The sequence below is a fragment of the Notolepis coatsorum genome (assembly GCF_963971535.1).
Source record: "Notolepis coatsorum genome assembly, chromosome: 13".
NCBI lineage: Eukaryota > Metazoa > Chordata > Actinopteri > Aulopiformes > Paralepididae > Notolepis > Notolepis coatsorum.
In genome coordinates this window covers 116017983-116034700 of record NC_140177.1, presented here as the reverse complement: position 1 = coordinate 116034700, position 16718 = coordinate 116017983, and the positions used below count along the sequence as shown (strand labels likewise).

At 42.4% G+C, this 16718-nt stretch overlaps 1 protein-coding gene across 1 annotated transcript; it reads right to left on the bottom strand.

Moving 5' to 3' along the window:
* Positions 1-1248: 1248 nt before the first annotated feature.
* cavin4a (caveolae associated protein 4a) lies at positions 1249-16421 on the bottom strand. The gene is made up of 2 exons (XM_084326797.1): positions 15815-16421; positions 1249-3909 (listed from the first exon to the last, which is right to left on the bottom strand). The coding sequence occupies exons 1-2, from the start codon at positions 16220-16222 to the stop codon at positions 3253-3255; spliced, it is 1065 nt and encodes a 354-aa protein (XP_084182923.1). The 5' UTR covers positions 16223-16421; the 3' UTR covers positions 1249-3252.
* Positions 16422-16718: the final 297 nt, after the last annotated feature.

Genomic DNA, 16718 nt, shown 5'->3' with positions numbered 1-16718 from the left:
TTGCATTAAATGAACAACATTTAAAACATAATTATTATTGTTTTTACCATGATCTTTGAAATGCGGGACATTGTTCTGTTGCAGCGGGACGCGGGACAAACGTTCCATTATCGGGACTGCGAAACGCCTACTATGCCTTTTTTTCTTCTTTTTCTGGGGACATTTTTACTGGGGCACAGCTGATCAATACTGGGGCATGTGCCCCAGTAAAAGTGGTCTAAATACGCCGATGGACATGCATCTATAAGAGACAGGCCTCTAATTCTTTTTGCACAAAAATCTTGTTCTGCAAAGATGGGGAAATTGTTTATTTGAACCAGTATGACTATTACTTGATGATGTATGTATACATGTGCCAGCGTGTACACATCAAAATAAAACAAATAAAGAACTGGGTATTCATCTACTAATCCTATGGATTATGTAATTATTTTCACTTCACTGCACCAGATCCCCAGTGGTGCTCAGGAAAAGATGGCTGATAAGACTCCTGCTCTTTCCATTAATGCAGTGATTCTATCAGCTTGGATACCAAGAATGATGTTAACCTGATGAATTACAAACTGCTTTGCAGCATAAAATCCAATCAGATAAACAACGAATATAGACTGCGCTTCTAATTGAGACCTACCTTTATCTATAACACTGCCTTTTTCTGGGACGGGCAACTATTTGGGATTCTGCCTTTATTTGAAGTTTTACCATATTATGTAACTTTTCAAGAATTTTATACAACTTCCTTGAATCTGTGGAACATGTTAAAGGAACACGCCAACATTTTGGGAAATTAGCTTACCGTCTTCTCTAGAGAGAGACAAGAAGATAGATACCAGTTTCCTCTCTGTGCGTTCAGTAGAAAGCTATCCGGCTGCATGTTAGCCTAGCTTAGCACAATGAATGGAAGCGGACAGTGCCGGTTAGCCTAGGCATTGTCCAACTAACACCTATCCCGAAGGCTAAACAGGCACATGTCAGCTTCCATTCATTGTGCTAAGCTAGGCTAACATGCAGCCACATAGCTTTCTACTGAACGCACAGAGAGGAAACTGGTATCTATCTTCTTGTCTCTCTCTGGAGAAGACGATAAGCTAATTGTTTGTGTGTTCCTTTAAGTTTAGGTTTTCTATGCAAAGAAACAAGTCTAAATCTAATTGTAATTATTCATTTCCTAGCACCTCTTTCTTCCCTTGTATTAAACACTGTTTTTGGTGGGTGTAGCACACAGCACACTTTCAAAACGTGTTAGGTTTCCAGAGGCCTTTATTTATACAAAACGAAACAAGTGATGAATATCTGATGCTGCTTACACATGGTACATAAAACAAGTCACAAATCAATTCTGATTGTCATTTTATAAAGCATTAACACTGGAGTAGATATGAACACACACAAAAATGACCGCTGAACACAATGGATACAGCAGTAATCGCAAAAGCAAAGTAGCATATTCAATGGATACAGCAGTAATGGCAAAAACAAAGTAGCATATTCTAATGCACTAACGAAGGTATACTTTAATACAAGAGATGCTACTTTATAAAAAAGATAAATGGAAAAAAAAGAAAAAGTGATTGTGTTTAAGTTATAACCATTAGGCCACACCTCACACCTTCCACTATGATACTACATCATTAATTTCTCCATCCTTAACTTCCAGTAGAATCACTTTTCTTTTTTAGTATACAGTAGCTTACATTGCAGACCATGAATGTGCCCTTTTCTTTACTCATACAGCATGTGTGAGCTAAAGGTACGCGTTGTAATGAATAAGACGATAACAGTGGTCTGTTAACCAAGGTGTTGCATAGGTCTACATATTAGCAATATTTGAAAATGATGGCTCCAAATATGACACAATGATCAATTCTGATAGTTCTATAGATCGTCATTTCTTTACCTTATCTTTACAAAGGACATAGTTGTGCTGTAAACTGTATTCAACTTGAAATGCATAGCTGTGAAAATAAGAAGTGTACATTCTTACACAAAATTGCAGCGGTGCTCATAAACCTTTCAAGTCCAGTTCATAAAACCATAAAACCTACTATAAATGCTTTTAAAAGAGCAAAAAACTATTATAATACAGTCATACTAATTTCTATTCTATATCCATACCACAGACAACAGTTAAGCTATGCATAACCTCTCAAAATAAACGTGGCAAAAATTATTAACGTTTCTAAGAGATTGCTTTGCTTCTGCTATAGCTAAACAAAGTACATGCAAAGCCTAGCCATTTCATTAATGTACTACTATGTTCACCATGCTTGATGAAACGTAATGTTCAGCTGTCTTAGTGACTATACCCTCTAACACCACTTAAAAAAAAAAAAAGTCTCCTGTAACGTTAACTCCTCTCCAGTGGTCAATACGTGTTGGATTATGTTTAGCGTGCAGAACCCAGTCTGACGTTTAAATCCATTTTATAGACTACATTTGTTATTTCTTTTCCCACCAGATCGCTCAGAGACCAGCTGAGGTCGGTGCAGAGGCCAATTGCATGTTTAATGGTTTTCCTATATGTACATAATTTTACATTCAGATCCGAGATCAATATCATACACAAACTTGTCGTCAACATTCATTGTCCTCAGTTCAATTCTCAGCACCATTTGCCGTCCTTATCGGCTCCTCTCTCTGTTCAACTTCGGTTCCCTCTTGGCCACCTTGTGCAAAATAACTCAAACTCGCAAAGCACTTATTCACTGGTCATTAATTACAAAGATTGCACATTTCTTGTAGATAGGACTTCAGAAATACTCTCTGTTGTTCTCTGAATTCTCATCACAACAATCGACGAGTTAGCCTACTTTTTCCCTTTAAAGCCCTACGCCTGAATTCTTCTTCCGTGAATCTTTTTTATATATTTCTTTTAATTTATCATATTCACCTCTGAATATGTACCACTGCCAACCCTAACATCTTAAATGATAAAAATCCAAAGTTTGAAAACTTGTAACGACTAATAGTTTGATAGTTTCCATAATGGACTTGTCTTACCCTCCCAAAAAAGGACAACTATCATCCGTTCACACTCTCCGTCTTAAAAGGCAGATCAGTATCTTAAGATCCAACCAGAGCACTCCTTCAATTTTAATACATTTTGATTGACAAAGAGAAAATGTCCATCACGGATGTTGACCAATCACAGACCCTCTTCTCTTTTCTCCGTGGGGCTCTATATATACCAGCTTCTCTCTCCTTCTTCTTCTTGCGTGACTCGCTGTGTCGCAGCCGCATCCCGAGCAGACTTTACTTTGCGGCGTACTCCTCTTCTTCCTTCCCCATGTCCTCCACTATCTGGGTGGCGCCCAGCTCTTCCACGGGACCCTCTCTCTTGGTCTCCGTCACCACCTCTGTGTATGCCACGCCCGGGCTTTTCCTCCCTTTAGTGGGCGTCACCTCCGCCGCCGCCTCCTCCGTCTCTGCCACCGCCTCCACCTCTGCCTCCACCTCTCCGACGCCCTCCGCACCCTCCTGGCCCTCGGCCACGGTCCTCTCCTTCTTCAGCTTGATACGGAAGGACTCCTTGGTGGGGGCCTTCTTGGCAATGTTCTCCTTGAGCCTCTCTCCGGACTGCTTCATGCGCTCGCCGGCCTGGTGCATCTTCTCCCTCCGCTCGGGGGGAACCACCTTCTCGCCCAGGTGGTGGAACTTGGTGCCTAGGTTGTCTTTGGTCTTGGTCATGTTCTCCTTGGAGAAGGCAGCCTTGATGCTTTCGATACCCTTCATGCCAGACTTCTTCAAGCGCGTGGTTCTGGAGGAGTCCACCTCCTCCACCGTCATGTACTCCTCGTCGGAGGAGAGGTCAGCCGGGATGTCGTAGGTGTCCGGCTCGATCTCCAGGCCCTCCAAGCCGGGGCCCTTAGGGGTCTTCGTCACTGCTACCGAGGGAATCTGAGTGTCCCCCTGGAAGAAAAGGCATAATACATTCAGTTATAGCATAGCACGTGCTCCAAAAAGGAGAGACATTACAGTGAGTTGAAATGTGAAAAATAAATACATGTTTTTAGAATCTATTATTGGAAGTTTTGCATTAGTGAGTTATATTTTGAAAGCAGTGCGAGGTCGGGTCCTGGCAGGTTGAATTATTTCTATCTACTATACGTTTAAAAGCAAATTGGACTTGGCAACTGATAAATGTTTGAGTGTTTTATCTTGTATTACTTAAAAGTTTAAGCCACTAGGGACTGGAGTCTGTAGCGTCGGCTTAAATTATATCAGAACCTCACAATGTCTAATGCATGGCCCTGATGAATTGAATATCTCAGACGAAGGACCATATGTCCGTTTGACGTTTTCAGAGAAACAATAAAGTTTTCAAACTTTATCCTAAAGATGGTAAGTTATAGTGTTTTGTTCATTCATAGCTAAAGACGCGTTTGATTGATTGAAAACTTTATTAATAACAGATTGCAGAATGGGTACAATACAGTACGGCTCAATACACACAATTGTTAAGGGGATGCAGACCAGAGAAAGACTTTCGTCTACATCAGGGTCCCACATTTTCAATTCATCATGAACTGAACTGTAGTCTGAACTGTACCTACTGTAGTCTGAACTGTATCTACTGTAGTCTGAACTGTATCTACTGTAGTCTGAACTGTACCTGCTGTAGTCTGAACTGTAGTCTGAACTGTATCTACTGTAGTCTGAACTGTACCTGCTGTAGTCTGAACTGTAGTCTGAACTGTACCTACTGTAGTCTGAACTGTAGTCTGAACTGTACCTACTGTAGTCTGAACTGTAGTCTGAACTGTACCTACTGTAGTCTGAACTGTAGTCTGAACTGTACCTACTGTAGTCTGAACTGTAGTCTGAACTGTACCTACTGTAGTCTGAACTGTATCTACTGTAGTCTGAACTGTACCTGCTGTAGTCTGAACTGTAGTCTGAACTGTACCTACTGTAGTCTGAACTGTACCTACTGTAGTCTGAACTGTAGTCTGACCTGTAGTCTGAACTGTAGTCTGACCTGTAGTCTGAACTGTAGTCTGAACTGTAGTGTGAACTGTAGTCTGAACTGTACCTGCTGTAGTCTGACCTGTAGTCTGAACTGTATCTACTGTAGTCTGACCTGTAGTCTGAACTGTAGTCTGAACTGTACCTACTGTAGTCTGAACTGTAGTCTGAACTGTACCTACTGTAGTCTGAACTGTAGTCTGAACTGTAGTCTGAACTGTACCTACTGTAGTCTGAACTGTACCTACTGTAGTCTGAACTGTACCTACTGTAGTCTGAACTGTAGTCTGAACTGTAGTCTGAACTGTACCTGCTGTAGTCTGAACTGTAGTCTGAACTGTAGTGTGAACTGTACCTGCTGTAGTCTGAACTGTAGTGTGAACTGTACCTGCTGTAGTCTGAACTGTATCTACTGTAGTCTGAACTGTAGTCTGAACTGTACCTGCTGTAGTCTGAACTGTATCTACTGTAGTCTGAACTGTATCTACTGTAGTCTGAACTGTAGTGTGAACTGTACCTGCTGTAGTCTGAACTGTAGTCTGAACTGTAGTCTGAACTGTATCTACTGTAGTCTGAACTGTAGTCTGAACTGTACCTACTGTAGTCTGAACTGTAGTGTGAACTGTAGTCTGAACTGTAGTGTGAACTGTAGTCTGAACTGTAGTCTGAACTGTAGTGTGAACTGTAGTCTGAACTGTACCTGCTGTAGTCTGAACTGTAGTCTGAACTGTACCTGCTGTAGTCTGAACTGTAGTCTGAACTGTAGTCTGAACTGTATCTACTGTAGTCTGAACTGTACCTACTGTACCTACTGTAGTCTGAACTGTACCTACTGTAGTCTGAACTGTAGTCTGACCTGTAGTCTGAACTGTAGTCTGAACTGTACCTACTGTAGTCTGAACTGTAGTCTGAACTGTAGTCTGAACTGTACCTACTGTAGTCTGAACTGTATCTACTGTAGTCTGAACTGTAGTCTGAACTGTAGTCTGAACTGTACCTGCTGTAGTCTGAACTGTAGTCTGAACTGTAGTCTGACCTGTAGTCTGAACTGTACCTACTGTAGTCTGAACTGTAGTCTGAACTGTAGTCTGAACTGTACCTACTGTAGTCTGAACTGTAGTCTGAACTGTATCTACTGTAGTCTGAACTGTACCTGCTGTAGTCTGAACTGTAGTCTGAACTGTAGTCTGACCTGTAGTCTGAACTGTAGTCTGAACTGTAGTCTGAACTGTACCTGCTGTAGTCTGAACTGTACCTGCTGTAGTCTGAACTGTAGTCTGAACTGTAGTCTGACCTGTAGTCTGAACTGTAGTCTGAACTGTAGTCTGACCTGTAGTCTGAACTGTATCTACTGTAGTTTGAACTGTACCTGCTGTAGTCTGACCTGTAGTCTGAACTGTACCTACTGTAGTCTGAACTGTAGTCTGAACTGTAGTCTGAACTGTACCTACTGTAGTCTGAACTGTAGTCTGAACTGTATCTACTGTAGTCTGAACTGTAGTCTGAACTGTACCTGCTGTAGTCTGAACTGTACCTGCTGTAGTCTGAACTGTAGTCTGAACTGTAGTCTGACCTGTAGTCTGAACTGTAGTCTGAACTGTACCTGCTGTAGTCTGAACTGTAGTCTGAACTGTAGTCTGACCTGTAGTCTGAACTGTAGTCTGAACTGTAGTCTGAACTGTATCTACTGTAGTCTGAACTGTACCTGCTGTAGTCTGAACTGTAGTCTGAACTGTAGTCTGAACTGTACCTGCTGTAGTCTGAACTGTAGTCTGAACTGTAGTCTGAACTGTACCTGCTGTAGTCTGAACTGTAGTCTGAACTGTAGTCTGAACTGTAGTCTGAACTGTACCTACTGTAGTCTGAACTGTAGTCTGAACTGTAGTCTGACCTGTACCTGCTGTAGTCTGAACTGTAGTCTGAACTGTATCTACTGTAGTCTGAACTGTAGTCTGAACTGTAGTCTGAACTGTAGTCTGAACTGTATCTACTGTAGTCTGAACTGTAGTCTGAACTGTAGTGTGAACTGTACCTGCTGTAGTCTGAACTGTAGTCTGAACTGTAGTCTGAACTGTATCTACTGTAGTCTGAACTGTAGTCTGAACTGTATCTACTGTAGTCTGAACTGTATCTACTGTAGTCTGAACTGTAGTGTGAACTGTAGTCTGAACTGTATCTACTGTAGTCTGAACTGTACCTGCTGTAGTCTGAACTGTAGTCTGAACTGTAGTCTGAACTGTAGTCTGAACTGTATCTACTGTAGTCTGAACTGTAGTCTGAACTGTAGTCTGAACTGTATCTACTGTAGTCTGAACTGTAGTCTGAACTGTACCTACTGTAGTCTGAACTGTAGTGTGAACTGTAGTCTGAACTGTAGTGTGAACTGTAGTCTGAACTGTAGTCTGAACTGTAGTGTGAACTGTAGTCTGAACTGTACCTACTGTAGTCTGAACTGTAGTCTGAACTGTAGTCTGAACTGTACCTGCTGTAGTCTGAACTGTATCTACTGTAGTCTGAACTGTAGTCTGAACTGTAGTCTGAACTGTACCTGCTGTAGTCTGAACTGTATCTACTGTAGTCTGAACTGTAGTCTGAACTGTAGTCTGAACTGTACCTGCTGTAGTCTGAACTGTAGTCTGAACTGTATCTACTGTAGTCTGAACTGTACCTACTGTACCTACTGTAGTCTGAACTGTAGTCTGAACTGTATCTACTGTAGTTTGAACTGTACCTGCTGTAGTCTGACCTGTAGTCTGAACTGTAGTCTGAACTGTAGTCTGAACTGTACCTACTGTAGTCTGAACTGTATCTACTGTAGTCTGAACTGTAGTCTGAACTGTAGTCTGAACTGTACCTGCTGTAGTCTGAACTGTAGTCTGAACTGTAGTCTGACCTGTAGTCTGAACTGTAGTCTGAACTGTAGTCTGACCTGTAGTCTGAACTGTACCTACTGTAGTCTGAACTGTAGTCTGAACTGTAGTCTGAACTGTACCTACTGTAGTCTGAACTGTAGTCTGAACTGTACCTGCTGTAGTCTGAACTGTACCTGCTGTAGTCTGAACTGTAGTCTGAACTGTAGTCTGACCTGTAGTCTGAACTGTAGTCTGACCTGTAGTCTGAACTGTATCTACTGTAGTTTGAACTGTACCTGCTGTAGTCTGACCTGTAGTCTGAACTGTACCTACTGTAGTCTGAACTGTAGTCTGAACTGTAGTCTGAACTGTAGTCTGAACTGTACCTGCTGTAGTCTGAACTGTACCTGCTGTAGTCTGAACTGTAGTCTGAACTGTAGTCTGACCTGTAGTCTGAACTGTAGTCTGAACTGTAGTCTGAACTGTATCTACTGTAGTCTGAACTGTAGTGTGAACTGTAGTCTGAACTGTATCTACTGTAGTCTGAACTGTACCTACTGTAGTCTGAACTGTAGTCTGAACTGTAGTCTGAACTGTATCTACTGTAGTCTGACCTGTACCTGCTGTAGTCTGAACTGTAGTCTGAACTGTAGTCTGAACTGTATCTACTGTAGTCTGAACTGTAGTCTGAACTGTACCTGCTGTAGTCTGAACTGTACCTACTGTAGTTTGAACTGTAGTCTGAACTGTAGTCTGACCTGTAGTCTGAACTGTACCTGCTGTAGTTTGAACTGTAGTCTGAACTGTAGTCTGACCTGTAGTCTGAACTGTAGTCTGAACTGTAGTCTGAACTGTAGTCTGAACTGTATCTACTGTAGTCTGAACTGTACCTGCTGTAGTTTGAACTGTAGTCTGAACTGTATCTACTGTAGTCTGAACTGTAGTCTGAACTGTACCTGCTGTAGTCTGAACTGTACCTGCTGTAGTCTGAACTGTAGTCTGAACTGTAGTCTGACCTGTAGTCTGAACTGTAGTCTGAACTGTAGTCTGAACTGTATCTACTGTAGTCTGAACTGTACCTGCTGTAGTCTGAACTGTACCTGCTGTAGTCTGAACTGTAGTCTGAACTGTAGTCTGAACTGTAGTCTGAACTGTACCTGCTGTAGTCTGAACTGTAGTCTGAACTGTAGTCTGAACTGTACCTGCTGTAGTCTGACCTGTAGTCTGAACTGTAGTCTGAACTGTAGTCTGAACTGTACCTGCTGTAGTCTGAACTGTAGTCTGAACTGTATCTACTGTAGTCTGAACTGTAGTCTGAACTGTAGTCTGAACTGTACCTGCTGTAGTCTGAACTGTAGTCTGAACTGTAGTCTGAACTGTATCTACTGTAGTCTGAACTGTAGTCTGAACTGTAGTCTGAACTGTAGTCTGAACTGTACCTGCTGTAGTCTGAACTGTAGTCTGAACTGTACCTTTATTATCTAAAGATGGTAAATTAGAGTCTTCTGTAAAATGTTGTAAATGATTATTGCCAACAAAAATTGCCAACAAAAATTACTGTGAGTTTGATGGTTTTATTGGCACCTGTTCTTGAACCAAGATTGTAATGTTACGTGCAATTCCACTAACTTATGAAACATGGCCGCTAGCCAAAGGTATTTATGAGACTCATGATTGTAACACGATATTCCTTTGAGATATTCTTCCCGACCGCAACTGCAGCCTCTTGCATGCAGTGCTTCTGGGCACAAGGGTCGGGTTATATGGTATTTTGGACATTGGAGCAGCATGTTAGGAGGAGGTGAATATATACTGCTACAGGGAAGGCTGGCATTCTCTGACCCCTTCTCCCCATGTCCACGGTAACCACATAGGTATGTATGTATTAGGGCTGACCTTGACTAGTCGAATAGTCGACCAATCGATCGAAAGGAGATTTAACTTAACTCAGACATTAAGCACCCCCCACAGCCCAAATGGAATGATCCAAAGTTAAATCAGACATTAAGCACCCCCCACAGCCCAAATGGAATGATCCAAAGTTAAATCAGACATTAAGCACCCCCCACAGCCCAAATTTTGGCCAATCAAAGACGACTATACAAATCCTTAGTCGGGGACAGGCCTAGTATTTACTCAAGTGCCCAGGTTGATACTCTTCGTAGACCTGCATATTAGTATATCCTCTATGCCTGTACATTATGGAATATACAGTGGATTTAATAATGCCTTATTGTTGAGTGACCTGAGTCAATTATTCTAAACTCTAAAAGCCCAACTTGAATGTACTGAGATAAAAGGAGACATGTATTTAAAGTTTCTTTCAGCCAGGTTCCATTTGGGACTTTCAGGCTCCCTCAGAACCTCAATATCTAGTCAGCCATGTAGTGCACACATAATATCTAGTCAGCCATGTAGTGCACACTTAATATCTAGCACTGCCATGTAGTGCACACATAATATCTAGCGCTGCCATGTAGTGCACACATAATATCTAGCGCTGCCATGTAGTGCCCACATAATATCTAGCGCTGCCATGTAGTGCACACATAATATCTAGCGCTGCCATGTAGTGCCCACATAATATCTAGCGCTGCCATGTAGTGCACACATAATATCTAGCGCTGCCATGTAGTGCACACATAATATCTAGCGCTGCCATGTAGTGCACACATAATATCTAGCACTGCCATGTAGTGCACACATAATATCTAGCACTGCCATGTAGTGCACACTTAATATCTAGTCAGCCATGTAGTGCACACATAATATCTAGCGCTGCCATGTAGTGCACACATAATATCTAGCGCTGCCATGTAGTGCACACATAATCCAGCATTGCTGTCTGGAGTAATCTGCAATGTTTTACTTGTCACATCTTCCATACTGTACAGCATGAATGAGTGAAAGTCTTTGTCTTGGCTCCTTGGCCTCAGACATCAATAAAATAGGACAAGAAAGCAATATAAGTAGCATAAAAAGTAGCACATTTTGCAATACTAATTTACAGTAATCACAGTTTGGGTGTACTGTGTGCAAAGTGGCAGCAGCTCTGGACTATAACATAACAATCACAGCATGGGTGCACTGTGTGCAAAGCAACAGCTGTTCTACTTGGACTCATACTCATGTTGGCCCTGTTTTCATAGCACTGCAACTCTGCTTCAACTCTGATTTCCAAGACCTCTAAAAGACCTTGGGCAGAATATTCAGTTAATCACTAGACGCCACGGTCCAGTGATATATGATTTGTGACAGCTAGTCCCACCTCTCCTTGAACCAAAAAAGTGTAATAAAATCAAATAGGATCAGTAAAAGAAAAAAAAATCTGTATTCTGACTTTAACCCTAAGTCAAAGTTGGCCAAGATACAGCCTGTGGTGCAGGTATAATGGGTTTTATAGAGCTTCACCAACCACATCTTTCATCTGACAAACATGTAGGCTAGTTAGGCTCAGATGAAGATTCTATTTCTAATGATAACAAAAATATACAGATTTTTGCAATCGGAAACATACAATTGTCATTCTCCCGTCAATGAATCAACCAAACCCCAGTTATGTATATATGAGGGGATTAGCTGTGGTCGTATAATTACAATGAATGTCTCCGGTAGAAACACTATCCTTTTTCGAGAGAGAGAGAGAGAGAGAGAGAGAGAGAGAGAGAGAGAGAGAGAGAGAGAGAGAGAGAGAGAGAGAGAGAGAGAGAGAGAGAGATTGAGATTGAGATTGAGATAGAGATAGAGATAGAGAGAGAGAGAGAGAGAGATAGAGAGAGAGAGAGAGAGAGAGAGAGAGAGAGAGAGAGAGAGAGAGAGAGAGAAGAGAGAGAGAGATGCCTGTTCTGCAACTGGGGTCATTGTTGTGATACTTATGTGAAGTGACTTTGTAGGAATGAGTGCATATAGTTAAAGGAACACTCCGTCAAAAACACTTCACTATGGAGACTGTATGAGAGACTGTATACTTTGCAATAAAAAATATGGGATCAACTTGAAACATTTCTTGCCATTGATAAGTCTGCTTACAAGTATGCATACAATTTCCCAGAGACCCACGGCTGCTGTATCCAGTTTGTTTGATCTAGTTGAAATGCTCCTCGGGCAACAGCTTAATTCTTTTCTTTCACAAATATCTTAGTTGGGACATCACTAACAAAGCTATTTTGTGTTTATAATAAGTGTAGTGAGTTACTGAGATCAGTAATCAGTGTCCCAACTAAGATATTCCTCCACAGGTAGCTAAACATCTTGCTAGCATCTCAATATTGGATTATGATTTATGATGATGATGACTTAATTCTCTTGGCATAGAATATATTGTAGTATGTCTTTATCTCTTATAGCCTTATTTTCTTTACTAAGTGTACCTATAATTCTGGAGGGCGCTGCTGCACACACAGGGATACAACATTGTTTATAATCTTTACGACTACTAATGTCATCTCTGCTACAGACATCTCGTAAATATACTTTCCAAGAAAAGATCAACACCCAGAGAAGGAATAGGGCTCCTATATTAGACAATGATATCTGGCAATGGCCATTTTATGTGCTCGCTTCATCAAATCCAACCTTGCTTCTGTATCGCCAAGAGAATTCCCCTCCGTTCTCATACTATACAACACCTGCTGGGCCCTGCAGGTGACTTTGGATACAAAACCCAATTAATCCTAATTAAGATGCAGCCACCAGCAACAATCTCCTTCATTAATCAAGGGGGGGGGGGGGGGGGTCAACCCAACATGTTCAGCCTCTATGAACGACACGATAATTACACGACATGGGGAACGCGGGCCAACGCCTTTATTAATTTCCTTCGCTGGTGGCGGCCAAAAAGATTGATATACATAAATACCTCAGTGTAAATATATACCGGGAATAGACTACAATGCAATCCATCTCCATGACGATGATCATCGCTCGCATAATGAGAAAGGTTGGATGGAGTACAGTAGAACCTAATTTATTCCATTGCTTGTTTGTTTTTCCTCCTATATAGCGCATATGCTGTTGTATGTCTAAATAAATATACATTATATTTTAAGATGTACTGTAAGTGGTTATATATACAGTATGTACTGTACATGGTTCTATAGATGTACTGTAAATGGCTCTATGTATGTATTGTAAATAAATAAATGAAAAGCAATATCTTGTCTTAAAGGGACTGCTACCTTATCATTTCATGGTGCTGTAATTAACACAACACAAGGACTCAATGTCCAAGATGACGTCCCTCGTTTAGAATTTTTGGATGTGTGTGAGATTATATATGCAAAATAAATCAGCATTGTTTTTTTGGTGAAATTCCCCTTTAATCTGATATCAAATTAAAATCATTTTCATACTATGATATAGTGTACATTGTTATTATTATTTGTTAAAAAAGAAGAAAGGGTCTAAAAATTCACAAGTGGTCTGCAAAGTGTTTTATCTGATCTTTGGTCAGTATTGATTGATTTGAGTTCATTCTAACTTTGACACATTAATAATTCTTTCTACCTCAAGCTTCTATAGAAATATTACAAGGTAAACTTAGAAGGGCTTCTACTTCGATGTCCAATATATCGTCTCTACAGTTGTGTGCAAGAGCCCTCTGGTGTAAAACAACAATCATATATCTCCTTCCTGTTACTTCTCCCGTTTTGCCAGTGCGTTATTGGCTGCCATTACTCAGCTGTGCCGCGACTCTCCCCACCGGCGAGGAACCACTCATCACTTCCTAACTAAAGTGAAACGACCTGCCGACCATCGCTGCTGCCGCTGCGTCACAAGTGAAAGGACTATATTAGGAGATGTCTGCCCCGCTGGCCTGACGAGCCCGGGGCCCTCAGAATAACTGACAGGGGATCAGTCATATGGAAATCCTACACTGAGACGGTCTGCTCCACGGGCCGGACTGAAATCCAGACCCGCTATGGGACTAACGGTGCAAAAATAGGCTTCATTGTACTGTGCGGTTCGAACCTAAAGCACATTAGATCATCACATTCAAATGTAGGATATGTCATCATGGGAGGGTATGGACTATCTATGTGTGACGATGATTCTGTTGCAGTTATATAACCATATATAATTCCATATCATTCCATATATAACTCCAGGTCCCAGATCACTCAGTATGTAATTACTACAGCAAAGCTATTGTGTCAATTGTTTCATTTAAATGAAGCGCTAAAAAACGAACCTTCTTACTGTTTTTTACTATTATGTACTATGCTACTATGTCTATACTACTAATAGTAGTATATACATAGTAGCATTGTACATAGTATATAGTAGTCTACTATATACTATGCTACTATGTCTATACTACTATCTACTATGTCTATCTACTATGTACTTTGCTACTATGGCTATACTACTATCTACTATGTATTATGCTACTATGCCTATACTACTACCTACTATGCTAATAATATGTCTATACTACTATGAACTCAGAGTATAGCACTCAAGTTTGACACTGCTAGATGAAGAATACCACTTCACCAGAGGTGTACCCCTCCTGCTGACTTGTTGTACGCAATTTGAATAAAAACGTCAGCTAAATGACTAAAGGAAAATGTAAAATGTAAATGTAAAACCCGCGTGTGTATGGATGACGCTCGATCAAGAACAATACCGTACATTTAAACGTTGAAAGCCAATATGAAACGAATGACACTCGTCTGTCTTGAGTACAGATGGCAGATTACACAGAGGAGTCGTTAAAAAGGAAACCAGTGTAATCGCTACATCCTTCACCCAGCACTCCGTCTCCCTTGCAGCCTGATATCACTCTCGTATCAATCGTGACAGGAGGGCGGTTCCTGAGCTGGTTCTGATTGACATGTCCCCCATGCCCCCCCCCCCCCCACACTCTATTTGATATTGGCCCCCTGCCACATTAGAAGGGGGCATAGCAGCGCCTTATTTTTCTGACAGCAATTTATTGTGTGTCCCCATTGGCAGAAGGGAGCATGCCATGGCTCCCAGAATAGGCCTCCCCGTCACGGAGCCACGGCAGCTGCCAGGGGGAAAACACACAGTGATCTTATTACCGTTAGAAAGGGTTCGGAAATACCGGTGACAAAGACCGAATCCACCGGTCAATTCCAAAATAGATGGAAATTATTGTTCAGGTTAATCTTAATCCATAGACAGACACCCTTTTCACAGTGGCCATTTGTATTTGTCATAGCAGGGTAAACATTAATTATGGTTCCATTCCATTTAGGAGTGCCAGGGCCGCTGGCGTTGTGCACACTAGATCACTGGAATGGCTCTGGCACCAGATTAATGGCATGGGACCATAATGCATGTTATTTATACCTGTGTTTACTCTGCAGTAACACTCACTCACTATAATAATGTGTCTTATTATAGATTCACTCTATAGCCTGGAACTCCAGAGCTGGGTGTTAGACTTGTTAGACTGTTTTCACGTCTTTCACTTGACCTGTCTGGAGGAGTCATCTGCTATTTAGATTTTACACAGCAATGTGTGTTCTCTCTCAGAGAAATGAGAAATAATTTCTGTAAATTACAATGATTAGCGGTGGAGGGTCCTTAAAACTGTTCCCGCACCCACCTTACAGCATCAACTTGAGATAAGATCTCTCTCTCTCTCTATCTCGGCCTATAGCGCAGATAACCAGGAGGCAGAGTATGTGTTATTCTGAGGACTGCATCCACACTATTTTTAAGACTTTAACTTAATTACGCTCCAATTCCCCTTAAACCCAAACCCGGTTGGGACACAGCAACCCGGCAGAGTTAAGTGCCTGTATTATCTACTTAGTGCACTGATTGGACACATTTAGCATTGGTGTATTGAAACCTTTGTGGGGGGGGTATATTTTGGTATACTTAACGTGTGTCTACTTGCATGTGTATCATCATCAATAAATCACCACAATTGCATTTCTCGACACGGTTAAATCTTTGCATAACAAAAGTATCCCCCCTCCCACCACCACCACCACCACCACTACCCGCCGCCCTCACGCTACCTGATAGATGACGACGCGGAACTTGTTGCGGGTGAGGAGCTCGTCCTGCGCGGTCTCCACCTTTTTCACGCGGACGTTCTGCTTCTCCACGCGCGTGCGCACCTCCTTGACGTTGGCGCTGACCTTGCGGGTCTTCTGGAGCAGCTTCTCCACCGTGCCGCTGGTGGCGGTGTGGTCCTTGGCCAGCTTCATCACGTCGCCCTGGATGTTCTTGATGCTGCTCTCCAGCTCCAGCTGCCGCTCCTCCATGCGCTGCTGGCACGACTGGACGTTGTCGATGATGCCCGCCACACGCTCCAACAGGGACAGGATGGTCAGGGCGCTGATGGGGTTGCCCGCCTCGTCCTCCACCCCGAGGACCTCCAGCTTCTCCTGGACGCCCGCCGTGCGGTACTTGTGCTGATCCATGGGGTTGATTGGGGAAAAAGTCAAAGTGGACGGAACTACCTGGAGGTCTTTTCCTCTTGGAGAAGTTAAGTTAAGTTGGGCTTTGACGTCTGGATGAAGAAGTGGATGATTTGGGTGTTTAAATCTGGGGCTGGGGCTCCAGGACCATCGGGGGGTTTGCTCGGCTGAGAGACCAGAGGAAGGTGACTCCCTACCGCTGTGGCCCAATGCAGGTTTGGAACAGAGGGGGGAAGGGAGAGACTCCACCTACTGCTTTTCAGTGGGAGCTTCAGGATCAAGAGGGGGACCTGTTCTCAGCCCTCGTCTGGGTGACAGGCGATCGACAGATAGGGGTGCAGCGTCAATTCCCCCACACACACACACTCACAGACACACCACCACCACACAGCTATAAATAGTATTTTCTGTAAGGTGACACTCGGACATTTTGGGAAGATGCAAAGCACAGGGATGATGGAACCCCCCCCCCCCCATCCATGCAGCCTCACTTTGTTAG

Coding starts and splice junctions, on each gene's coding strand:
- cavin4a (XM_084326797.1), bottom strand. CDS start 16,222: ATGGATCAGCACAAGTACCGCACGGCGGGCGTCCAGGAGAAGCTGGAG. Junction 3,910..15,814: donor TCCGCGTCGTCATCTATCAG/GTAGCGTGAGGG, acceptor CTTTTCTTCCAG/GGGGACACTCAGATTCCCTC.